General features: G+C 36.2%; 1 protein-coding gene across 2 annotated transcripts in view; it reads left to right on the top strand.

The window, feature by feature from the left end:
- Positions 1-4,803: 4,803 nt before the first annotated feature.
- LOC117425712 (ubiquitin carboxyl-terminal hydrolase 10) overlaps positions 4,804-13,595 on the top strand; it is a 29,156-nt gene continuing 20,364 nt past the window's right edge. For both annotated transcript variants that reach the window (XM_034042922.3, XM_058993721.1), the window contains exons 1-2: positions 4,804-5,077; positions 13,091-13,159. In XM_034042922.3, coding sequence (XP_033898813.3) covers positions 5,057-5,077; positions 13,091-13,159 — 90 coding nt within the window. In that variant the 5' untranslated portion in view covers positions 4,804-5,056. The remainder of the gene's footprint in view (positions 5,078-13,090; positions 13,160-13,595) is intronic.

Raw genomic sequence — 13,595 nt, 5'->3', positions numbered from 1 at the left:
TGTTTTTGATTGCTGTTTAGTTTGGGGTTGAAGATCTGAGCATGCATGGAGCTCTGGAAGACAAAGTGAGTGCTAATTTGGGTCTGCGAAACCAGCCGAACAAGTGTAACAAGTTTTAAATCTCTGCCTGGTGGTCAGTAGTCCACATCACAATTTAGCATAACACGTGCCATTTTCACAGTCTCAAAAAAGGAGGGCCAATGATTGTATTGGGCATGAAAACTGCTCCCTTCTGGACAAATATGGGACATTCTTTTTGCGCGGCAAAGATCACATAGCCAAGACTTCAGCTGTTTCTGATTTGTGAATACATAAGGGACTTTTAGCTTCAGTACTATAAACCCATCTTAAAAAAAGATGAGAGATTATCATTCCTTTCCCAATCATTGTATTACTATAATGTATGCAATTAAATATTGGAGCATAAAATAGCATTTTACCCTCTGAGAAAGATTAACTTTTATATTCAATTATAAATATAAAAAGGATAAATGGGAAATAAAAAGTCAGATTTTTGTAGCCTGGTACAATGTTATGCAAAAAAAAAAAATACAAAGCTCAATATTAAAATGAAAAATACATTTATATGTAAACTGCATATTAACAAAATGATACAGACCTAATTGAAATGATAAAACCTAAATCTATATGTAACATCACAGTTTTAAAAAAAAAGTACTGTTGTAAATTGAAATGACATTTACTTATGCAAGAAATGTGTGCTTAAAAGTAACAGCCGTGGTGAAAGAGTTGCACTTGAGTTGACTGCTCAATTGAGCAAAAATCTACCCCTTCAGTCTACTGGCTACCCTGTACTGGCGAGTAACCAACACAACACTGGCAAAGTAAAATACAACCAGCAGCACCCTGAAAGCTGTGACGGCACCATCTGTACCCGAGACGTCACAATTCATCCAGGTCATCCCATTCCTGGCATAGAGCCGTGCCCTACGCAGACAGATTTCAGTGGCATTCATCTTCAGGGTGAATTGCAAGTAAACCCCCACACTCGCAAGGTAGCCCCCTGCTGCCAGGGCATGGAACAGCATTTCCAGCAGTAACCAGCGGCAATACACAAATCTGGCACCCCCTACCAAAACTGCCAGGGTGAGTGTGCCCAGGACCAGAGACACAGCCAGGCCACCGTACAGGAGCGCCGTCCGCATGAATGAGAACTGCTGGTCGAGCTCCATCACCTGACGAATCTCCTCCCCCTGGAAGGGGAACGACATGGTGGAGGTCATGTGAGAGGTCACCATGCACTCCAGCACCAGGAGGTTTCAGCATCACCTCCAGCAGCGGAAGCAGATCTGTGTGGAGAAAAAAAGTGTGTCTGAGAGTGAGTCAGTGAGTGATTTAAAAACAAAAAAAAACAAAAAAAACACAGTATCTCAGGTGCAAAGAGAGATGGGATAGGTAAGTGTGAATGTGTAAAGGTGCAAGAATGAGAAAGCACCAGAAAGTAACTGTGGCACTTTGTGTGAAGAGATGGGAAAGTTGAAGTGTAAGAAGTGAGAGTGAAGGAATGTCCGAACTGAAATATCAGGAGTTTCAATAAGACGAGAAAGGGTGGGTTTAGATGCTGCATTTTAAGACACAGAAATGCTACAATCTTTGTGTGCAATGTACATTTTCTAACACCATTCCCCGATAAACAAGGCTTAATCCTGACAAAATGTCACATATAAAACACGTGTTAAAAGGGAAGTTACGAAAAAAAATGAGAATGCTAAAGGGAAAGACAGAGAAGTCAAAAGGGTGATTAAGTAAGGCTGTAGTCAAAGGATTTTGGTGATGTCAACTTAACTTTTTTTCCGCAGTTTAACCATGTAAATCAAATACAATCTCTATGTTTTTTACTCCATTTTGTTGATCTGTAGAACTCTGTCTAGTTCGGGGTGGTACGAAGTGCTTGTTTTTCTTGTTTCACAGAGAAGCTTTTGTTTGCTGTAGTTCTGTGCATGTAGATCTTCAGCGGTGCACGCAAACTCCCTTCCATTACCTGAAACAATTGGGCGTACTCGCTCTCGCTCACCAGATCTCAATATGGTAACTTACCTTACAGGTAACTTACAGTAACTTACCTTACAGTATGGTGCGCACTGAGCAAGTTTCTTCTGCTTTCTTCTTTTTAAGTAGCACAGGTCTTTAATCAGAGGCCTTTTTTTCTGACATTTACTGGGTTGTACAAACTGGGCCATACAATGGAGTTTCTTATTTAAATGGTAAACGTTTTTTTTTTTTATATATATATCTATATAACCTATTCTTTATTTCAACTACACCTGTTACATCCTAAAAGAAAGTTGTTTTTACGAATATGTTAGATTTATTACAAAAGGCAATTAAAAAAATATATATAAGTAGAAAATAATTATTATTTTATTATATATATATATATATATATATATATATATATATATATATATATATATATATATATATATATATATAATGTACCCTGAACTACACAATCTTTAATTAATTTACAGCTGGTTTCACAGAACTCTACCACACTTTACCTAAATTATGTAGACCAAGATTTCACTAGATTTGTGAAATCAGCTAGTTTAAAAGTACCGTACTGCACTATCTATAGCTACAAGTGACCTCTAGCGACCTCTGCAGTCACTGCGACGTGTTACTGAAATCCTAGGACGTGGTGATGCCTGATGCTATCTCAGAAATTAATTTAAACTGGAAAGGCACAACTTATGATCCTAAAATGGGCACATTTTTTTAATTTTGTGAAGTAGCGTTTAGTTACGTAAATCTACTCTTTTGAGTAGGTCTTTCTACTGTATTGTGTTACTTAATTTATTAATGACAATAAACCCGACAATAAAAAGTATTATTATTATTATTTATTTTTTAGCAGACACCCTTATCCAGGGCGACTTACAATTGTTACAAGATATCACATTATACATTATTTCATATTATACAGATATCACATTATTTTAACATACAATTACCCATTTATACAGTTGAGTTTTTACTGGAGCAATCTAGATAAATTACCTTGCTCAAGGGTACAACAGCAGTGTCCCCCATTGGAGACTGAATCCACAACCCTCCGGTCAAGAGATGTTAGACTAATATGGAAGATCTCATCCTAACAAAAATAATGCATACAAAGATACACATATTGTCTTCACCGACATTTTTTTGTTTTTGTTTGCTTCCTTAACTGTGAAACAGATTCAAAAAATAGTTTATAACATACTTCTGTGAGGTGTAAATGAGGAGAAAGCGGCCAAAGCTAAAAAGAGCACAGGATGCTATAATATAGAAGAAAAAAAACAAAAAACAATGGGCCTGAAGTTTTCATCTATACAGGTTTATATATAATCAATCAATCATTGGGCTGCATGAATTACTTTATTAGATACCTTATTTAATGGCACAATCAAGAAAGGAGCAGTATAAAAGTAATGACATCTATTTGGTGCATCTTTATCATGGTTATATGTGTTAGCCTCTTTTGGTTATCACAGATTCTAAATAACTTGGCATAGCAAGTGAAAGCCTTTGCACAAGGCTGGGGGGAATATTTTGACATGTTTATCCACAGACCTGTTTCAACTGTTCAATACCTGAAGGCTTGTTTTCACTGACCTCTTCAGCTCTATACAGCATGTTAGACTGACTGGGCCATGGAACCGAAAAACCCTGATGTTTCCATCCGTGCCAAAACAATGAGGGTAACAATATTGAAATAACTATACTTTTTTGCACAGTATCCATTATATTATACCTTGTAGGATCAGTTGAATATGTAAATACAATATATACTGGCTTTCGAGACCACAAAGGTCTATTCTTCTTCAGGTGAGATTCTATTAAAAGATTCTATTAAAAGATATCTCCAAAAAAACTTGTAGTTCTCATGTACAGTATGGACCACCAGAGCTCATCTTGTCCTAAATGTCAAATCCAAAGATATGTCACCATCTTGTTAACGGTCGCCACACTGTTTGTGCAGTTTATGTAGCACTGGCATCTTGCAATCAAATTAAATAAAAAAGAAAAAAACATGTATTAAATCAAACCTAATTCATGTTATCAGCTTGTTGGGTAGTGGGTGATGCTCACTTCCTGGGCTGTATTCACTAAACTTTAAGGGATGTTTTAAAGAATGAGACTGTTTTTCTCCTAATGATTAATTCAATCAACTTTGCTGCTCAATTTCCCCACTGTTTTAGAGATTATTGGCATTAGTTTTTATTTTAAAGCACTGCTTAATATTATTGAATATTTATAATCACTTTTAGTCCATAATAAAGTACCCCTTAAAATGTAAAGTTGTGTGAACATGGCCCTCTAGCATCTAAAACCACTGCAAGATAACAGTAACATGGTTTGCTTCCTTTAAAATATATATATATATATATATATATATATATATATATATATATATATATATATATATATAAATACAGGAATTGCCCAAAATACCCACTGATCTATGAACTGCTTATCACATATTTCTTAATACTATATTATCTACAATCTTTAACTCTTGCTGTACGTGATAATTATATAATGTACTGACAATATCAGTTTTACTTTTTCAAAATATAAATTATATATATAATTTGAAAAAGGAAAACTGCTGTGTACCAAAAGAAAACAGAAAAAGGTAATGTAGGCCCACAAATATGTGAATAATTGATATTAAAAAATACCGTACTTTTATAGCAGGATGTTTCTGACCACAAGCTCTTCAGCTGTCGCGCCCGCGCCCACGAGCCTCTCCACCTCCCACCTCTAAGAGCACGCGCAAACTACATAGTGCCAGACGCGCGCAAAAGCGACAGGCAAGGCGAGACAAAGATGGCGGTGGCGGGGGAAGCGGCGTCATGAGCAGGAGGAGGAGAATACTACCGTGAATCAAATATTATAGATTTAAACTTGGAATAGTAAAAAAAGAGAAATTACTAAATAATCTCTTTTTTTAAATAAAGAAAAAAAAAGGACTATTCCAGACATATCTCTATAGAAGTGGGGTTTTCTTTATATATAAATAAAAAAAAAAACGAAAGTCGCCGGCAGCATGGCTTCACACAGTAACCAGGTAAAACAGTTTCTCATTCTGAATACTGGGGGCTTTGCTGTGAGCTTGGGGATTGCAGATTGCTTTTAGGTGTTAGAAATGTGTAGTTAAGTGCACAAGGGTGTCGCCATGTCATTGGGAAGTAGCGACAATTCATTAATTTAATTGCGTGTTAATTTCGGCGAGTATGGGGGTGCTGAAATCTCATTGAAATGTATCAGCATGGATGCGGCCCAACGAGCATTCATAGTCATTCATAGATGAGACAGCACCAGGGACGTGGTTAAACCCTGTGCACGTTGAAAAACATTATACACAGTAATAGATACTACCCTAGTGCAAATTAAACAGATGCTGTGTTCTATACAAAATGTTTAATTTTAATTTCATTTGCCACCTGATTGGCCCATTTGCACTGCAACAGGCCCGGCAAATCGAGTGGTGTGTCTCTTCAGTCTTAAAAACAAACAAACCAAAAAAAAAAAAACAGTAAAAACAACTTGCAAATAAGTTATTGTGCATTTAAATATAAACGTATACGTCTAAGACTTGAGGATATGCTTTGTGGTATTATTATTTGTTAGCAAAAAGTAATGCAAACGCAGGTGCTGGAAAAAAATACTTTGCATCACATGCATACAGCAGGCCTGTTGCATGGGGGGCGGTCTTGTGTTCAGTCAAGTCAGACTCATTCAAACTGAAAGGAAAGCACGGGGCCAGAGTACTTGTTAGTGTTTAGTAATAAAATGCAATTATGTTCTCACTTTAATGCTGTGTGGTTATTCGTTATGTGGCATGTAACTAACACACAGTATATTGTGGCCTACTATTCAGCAAAGCCTTATGGAAGTGAACGGTGTCATTGGAAACACCGACATACTTGTACGGGCATATTATGAAATAATTATGGAAACGAATAAACTGTCTGCACAGCGGAACCCAGATTCCTCTTAAATGGTCTTTAAAAATTGGTTCCCTGTGATTCTTCCTAGGAGGAATGGTTTATACAAGTAAAATAACTTAAATACAGTGTTTTTATAAATATATTTGACTGGCAGCATAATGATGAAAAATAGTAATCTGGTTATGCAGGTAAAGTTAGGTTTGTATTGAAAAAAGTGCTTCTTAAAGGTGCCTGTGTGAAAAAAAGAATAGATTTTAATATTTCAGTTCTGTAGCGCGATACCATGACATCATGAAGTACAAATCGGTTTCAGAATCTAATAGTTTAACTGTATAAGCAAAAGAAACGTCCAGTCGTCACACATTTAGCGAACATTTAAATTGTGTGCAGACAATACGATATATATTACATACTGTATTTATCAGCAAGTGGCGTAACATGAGAATTTATTAAAAAAAAAAAAAAAAAAAATCAAATCGTTAATGTAGAGAATGAGTGTTGACTCCCTACATCAGAGTTAACAGGGCATTGGAATTTAGCTGAATCATAGGGTGCCCATCCCCCCCCCCCCCCCCCCCCTTTAGTTCTGTTGCTGTCAGTATACTGTAATACTTATCTTTTCAGGGAATATGAATTGATTGCATAACACGACTGGGGTACAATGTCTGGAAGCTGATTTATTGGTTAAATGATTGTGCATTAGTTGTATTTCATTCGTTATGTATGGTCATTTGTTGTTTTCATTTATTTAAGAACCATATTTACAAAATCCAGTTAATATTCTTTAAGTTATGGAGGATCAGTATTACACAAGTTGAAACGTTCTATTTTGTGCAAACTTTTTTCACTACCTTATCTACATACATAAAATCAAATGGCTAGCAAGCTCATTTGTGAATTAGCTTAGAGCCAAGTTATTATTTAAATCTGAACCAGTTAGACGTGTATATTCTGCCAAATGTGTGTGTCCCTTAAGGCATTGAATGTAGATCCTGTGTATTCCATCGTCGGCCAGAATGGCTCAAATAGAATCCCAGCTTTGATTTTCAAAGACCATGGGTGTTAATCTGGGCCATATGGTTTATATTAACAATTTGGATACAGCAGTGTAATTTTACACTTTAGTTATGGGAGTTTTGTCAACCCTTAATAGTGACAATGACTCACAATGTGTATCTGAATTGCACCTTAAAAGATAACATTTAGACAAGAAATTCTTCTGTAGAAAATAGGAATGGCATATGATTCTTGGAAGACCATTGGGATCTGAATTTCAGCCACACATTGCCCTTGTGTTGTGCATACTGCTTTTAAGGATGTTTAACTGTTGATGCACAGTGAATGGGGGTTATGGTCACCTGTAGATAGGATTGTAACATTAAACCAATTTTTCTCAATTATTGAGAAAACAAATGTATATATTTTTATCAAAATATATTGACAGCTTTATGGGGACTTGTTTTCACTCGCAACACCAGCAGCTTTGGTTCTCTCAATTGCTTCGGTGTTGGATTACTTAATCACAGGGCCTTTGTATGATTCTCTTAAACAAATAAAACCAATCCATTCTTGGCCCCCTCTCCCAGCAATGCCGTCCAACCCAGCTATGCATAAACATGTACTAAGTTTTGATAGAATAGTAAAAAATGTAAGCATCAAATGAAAGAATGTAACATTTAAATGTTTTTGGATTTCTCATTTTAGGCGTTTTCAAGTAAACGCCAGCATAAAATGTCTGCCTTTTGCCTAACAGGTACAGCATATGTAATAGGCATTTTATTTAACTATAGAACAGAAGAAAAAAAAAACTGTTAGAGAAACATGAGAACTGCGTTGTGCTGCAGTCAGGTTTTAGAGATTTTGCTGTTGAAGCCCTGTATAGGACTGTGATTTGTGTGACCTATGCATTACAGTATAAAGTAGATGATATTAGTGTACGTACGATCTCTATTTGGCTACTGATTTACGTCAGTAAAACTTTTAATTCATATCAGACTGGGGCTGCTGCCAGTTCTGTAGATTTGTAATTGTCAGTAACAAATCAAAGTATGATTGGTCAGCAGTGCAACCAGATGAACGAGTGGTGCAACTTCAGGCATTGCATGTGCCTTTGACCGCATATACATTGGCTCAGTAACGAGGTGCGAACGGCGATGGAGCATTTGCTAAGGTGCTAGATTTTTTTAAATCTAAATTTATAACGGTGTTTATGTTTTAGGAAAATTAAAATTTAAGCCTATTTTTACAGACCCCAACTGTTATTGATGATTCCAACAGGCACTTCACATAAGGACTGGTAGTTTCAAAATACAGTTTCACAATATTGTCAATTTCTAACCCAGCTCTTGACATGTTAGAAATGAGCATCAAGTCTGCATCACTATGTGGCAGTAAAACATGCTTTAGAAGTCCATCTGACTAATAATCTAGAGCAGGGGTAGGAAACCTTTGGCACTTCCATTGCAGGACTTTGTTCAAACTGGAGCATTAATTATTTGATTGACCTCTGATGTAACTTAAAAAAAGGATGGTGAGTAAGTAGATTCAAGAAAATGCACAGAGTCCTTTTCTTCACTCAGTTGTTAGGTTTATTGAAATATGCAGGGAGTCTGGTCCCAGGTACAGGACAAACAGAATACTCATTCTTACAATCTTTTGCATGACATTAAATACCCCTCTGTATAGATGGTCCACCTCCTCTTTCTCTGACACTTAACCAATAGAAAAGGTACAACACATTATCCTGTTACCATATATTTCATTTAGTGTGAGTGTGTGTGGTGTCTGTGTGTGTAGTCTAGTGTGACGACCTCTGAACTCAGTGCATTCTTCAGACCCCTGGTGCCAAAAAGGTCCATACATCTGTTTTTTGTCATCTTCCTTGTTCCTATCTCTCCGTTTTGCCTGAGACCCTTTGAGTCCAGTGGCATTATCTCTTATTCTCCCTGTAAACCTTTGGGTCCAACGGCAGTCCCTGGGAGCCTTTTAGCTCCTTTATGCTTTGTATTCCCAAAAGTCTTAGAGCCTGGCCCCTTCTGGTCCACAGCATTGTTATCTTGTTAGCTTGCAGTCAATGTTGGACAAGAAGCTTGTAGACGCAAGGTCTCTTATCAATTGTTAGCAGTACATGCAATTTGAACCAAACAGTCTGCTATCTGCAATACTAGTCTCTTTTTCAGAAAACAACACCAGTATAGCTCTGCCAGTCCACATGCGTAGCAAACTGCTAATCAATTCTCGATCCATGTTTTCCAACAACCTCCAACAGGGTCAATTAAATAATTTAGGGTCTGGTTGGAACAAAGTCCTGCAATGGAATGAATTGGTAGGTTGCCTACCCTTGGTCTAGAGAATACCTGTTATTATAAAAGCCTATTCAATAACAAATTCAGTAAAGATGTTGGACCACATTTACAACCAAAGTCTTATGCTAGATATCTTGCATTTCCCCCCCAAAAAAATGAAAAAAAAACCAAACAAAAAAACCTCTTCATCCTAGAAGAAAAGTTAAACTTGGTCAGAATACATTATAATCTGATTTCTTATCTTTTTACTATTGCCTCTCTTGCGTGGTTTGGTACATTTATTAAATACAAATACTTCATTTGCTGTAATCCTCACTCCTAATGAAATGAAGCAGCTTAGTGTGGTACGTGTAACATTCTATGTTGTAGGCAATGAAGGGAAATTCTTTCTTTTGTGATAGTATTAGCTGGCTGGAGGCCATTGGGATTATAGGTTCTCATTACCAAAGAATTGCATATGCTTGAACTGCACTTTTCTCTTAGAATTTTTATGTTTGACTGTTAAATGTGGCTGAAGGATTAGTATCCTGCTTGCCAGCTTACTGCACCATTATTGCACCCAGGTTCTGTGTCCCTCTCTTCTGAAAGTTGACTGTGTCAAAGCCCACCTGTTGCATATTTTTGGATAATCAATTTTAACCCCATCCTTGTTTTTCTCCTCACTCAGTAATTTGATAGTCTTAATTTCCCTAATTGCAAACCATGCTTTATCATAATTGGATAAAATAGATACAGTTGATATACAATATGTGTGTGGCAGTCGTTGCAATTTCATAATTACATGGCTTATAAATTAGAGAAACTTTAAAGGTATCTGAAGTTTTTAGTTGGTTTTCCTTTAGTTCAGGCCTGTCAATGAGGTAAATATTAGAGACCTTCAGTACACTGCACTGCTGGAATTCTTAATTATAGCCAGCTAGGGAAAGCGCAGGTTGTCTGCAATGAGGCATGTGGCCAAAACAGGGGTGGTATCCCTTTGCAAACTTTTCTAAAGTGTCTGGTCCTGCTATGTTGCATGTCATTTAACACCTGCCCAAGGCATCCAAGAATGATTAACCTTTTCCAACTTGTCTCATGTGTTGAAATAAGAGGGATTGATGGGGAACTGTCTTTACAGATGTTTTCTAACCCTTCTTTTAAATGGTTAAAATAGGAAAAAAAAAACTCTTAACAAAATCAGTTTGCTGTCAGTGTTCTGCAGGTTGGGTGCATATGTTTCTTTAGTATTACTATAGCAGGGTTTTCCCCAAGAATTCTGTTTAGCTGGGTGGCAGAGCATTATAGCTGGGAGCACTTTTAAAGGAAAAATAAAATGGCCTTACCTTAACTGTATAATAAGACAAAGAATTTGAGAAAGAGATTGAATAATGAATAATAATTCACCCTAATTTGTGCACAGGCTACACTGCTCCATTCATCCCCTGATCTTTTGCAATCTTTTTTTGTGTTTCTGGCAGAGCTTGCACATCATACCACCCAATTTCTTGCTGTAAAAAAGCAATCCCCCCCCCCCCCCCCCCACACTGAACTTGGCCCTTCTTGCGGCTCTTCCAATTTGCTTTTGACAAGTTTCTCTTCATTAACTAGATCAGGTTGTTCATTTTCATCATCCATTTAGGTTTAATAATTTCCACATTCATTCACTATTTTTGCTTAAAAATAATCTTTCAGCCTTTAAAGTGCTTAACAGAAAACCCACCCCTTCAAGTCTGATTGGTTAAATGCAGTGTCAAGACGGAACACAACACAGCAGTCGTGTGGTTCTCAGTGTTTTTTTGTTTTTTTTTTATTCTTCCAGGCAGTGCGCGCAAGTGATCTAGTCTGTTTTGCAGTGCTTATCGTTAAAAGCACAGTAGCATCTGCAAGACAGGTGGCGTTTTCAGCTGGGGTGCCTGTCCGGCTGAAAAGGCTTGGGGAGAACCCTGTATACATTCTAGGGACCTAGTGGTACAGAAGGAAATGTTACTATTTTGGGACTTTGGATTCTTGAGACTTGGTTGAGATGATGGTCTGTGAAGTGGTTAGTCTTTGAGATGTAGTTTAAATAGTTATATTAATAAATATTGCCACATAAAATTGACTTTTTTTGTATGCTTCAACATACAGGAATATTATAAATTAAGTGGTTCATTTTTAAAGTGAAAATTAAATGCATTTTTAATAAGAGCATTCTTTTTCAACATGCAAATAGGACCAATGACTACTGTTAAGTGAATATGAAATTAGTTTTACACAGTTCACATCAACTTTAATACTGGTAAAGTAATTAAATGTAGAATTACAGAAATATACACTTTTCATTAAATTAAAATTAATTAAATACAAAATTAATGTAGCTTACTTAACACAACCCTGGGAAGGTAGTTGCCTTGGAGTATCTTGCTTTGGGTAGCCCTGCCTTGAGCATAGTGTTTCTGCAGAAAGTTTTTCAGCCCTGTAAAGTGGGATTACAGCAGAAGTACAGGCTCAAACACAATCTTTGATAAAGCTCTCTGATGCATAGACTGCGGAGCTAGTAATTGCAGATTGCTTGAGCAAATTAAAAAGAACTAAATTAAAAAACCTAATACAAATAAAATAATGAAGTAAAATAGTTTTCATACCTAATTCTGTCCGTAATTCCACATACCTGGAAAATCACTAGCTTGGAATGGGTGTGTTGACGGCATGTTGTAAACGCTTCTTTGCAGACCATTTCAGTATTTCCCTTTTTGTTTTCAAATTGGCAGTAATAATACATTGCATGTCAATGTACACTTGGGGTTTATACTGATACCAATTTAATAATGTTTTATAAAATACTAATTGGTGCATAGTATGTTTTAACAGGGGGTCTGGTCTCTGAACTTTTGACTTTTCAAAATCCACAACTAGCACTGTGTATTTGTTCTGTTAAAATTGATATTCAACAACTTGGTATTCAATAATTTGTTCTCTTCTGTTTTGAATTTGCTGGCTCTCTGGTATCTTTTGTTATATTACTTACTATATTGCTTTTGTTTTTTATTTGAGAATGGTCTAATTTTACAATACATACAAAATACACGCTTGAAGTGAGCTTTTGCCAGAGCTGCGTGACTCATCAGTTTTTGGGTGCTCGTTATTTGCACAGCAAGCCTGTATGTTACAAATGCAATCCCATTAAACAAGGCCTTAGCTCTGTGCCCCCAATGCTGTTGAACAAAGTGCAATCTTAGGCTGATACACTCTATGGGCACACATCAAGGAGCTGCCATCTGCTGCAACTTTGTCAGTATAGCAATTTTGGGCCAGAGAAAGAAAACCGACTGTGAGAGAGAGCCCTTGGTCCCAGACGACTACTTTGATTTATGATGCCGGCTGCTGTCCTACAGCAATTGTTTATTATTATTATTATTATTATTATTAGAGTAATGCTGCAGTACTGTTTGTGAAATATGCTGGTTTGTATATAGAGGTGTATTGTTTGTGAGACCCTCCATTTCTAAAAATAAAAAATACAAACATAGACAATTGTCAAGACATTGGCTTCACTTATTAGAAATGCAAGACAAAACTGTTTCTAAAGGATGTTCAGAATTAAAAATACTTAGATTGGCAACAGCCGAGGACTGGGAACCTTAGCTGGTTTTCAATTAAAAACCTAGCGATTAAACATTTATATATAAAAAAAAAAAAAGTATGTGTGTGTGAATCAGATTTTTGTAGGTACTGTTTTCTTTTTTTAAGTAGGAGCTTAGAAAAACTAATCCCCATAAATAATTTAAAACGGCTAGCTTGCAAGTGCTTTGGTGAATAGTGTTTTAATGAATTACTGAGTTCTAATGGCTGTTCTCTTTCTTGCAGTATATCTTTGGGGAGTTCAGCCCTGACGAATTTAATCAGTTCTTTGTGACTCCCCGCTGTTATGTTGAGGTAAATGTGTTTTATTTATTTATTTATTTATTTATTTATTTATTTATTTATTTACTTACTTTAACTACTAATTAACTTCCAACAGGAAATACCATTTTGGATTAATCAACTTTTACAACATGTATCTTTTGCAACACATGGCTTACTGGCTTTGGATACATTTACAAGGCACTACTTCTGAAAACATTGTTACTGGAATGTCACAGTAATGATGATTTCTGTAAATTTTAATTTAAATAAATTGGTATGTTTTTAAGCATGTAGTAGTAGTCTGTTCTCGTGGGGAGAGCTAAATAAGTCTTGGTTTGAATCCTTTGTACATCACTTGGACTATCTGGTATTAATTATAAAATATCTAAATGAATGACTTGGTTTCAAATAAATAATTATTATTCTTAACACTTAACAGTTTTCAAAGCTACTTTTTTATAGTTAT

The sequence above is a fragment of the Acipenser ruthenus genome, chromosome 20 (assembly GCF_902713425.1).
Source record: "Acipenser ruthenus chromosome 20, fAciRut3.2 maternal haplotype, whole genome shotgun sequence".
Classification (NCBI taxonomy): domain Eukaryota; kingdom Metazoa; phylum Chordata; class Actinopteri; order Acipenseriformes; family Acipenseridae; genus Acipenser; species Acipenser ruthenus.
This window is presented reverse-complemented; position numbering and strand designations above follow the sequence as displayed.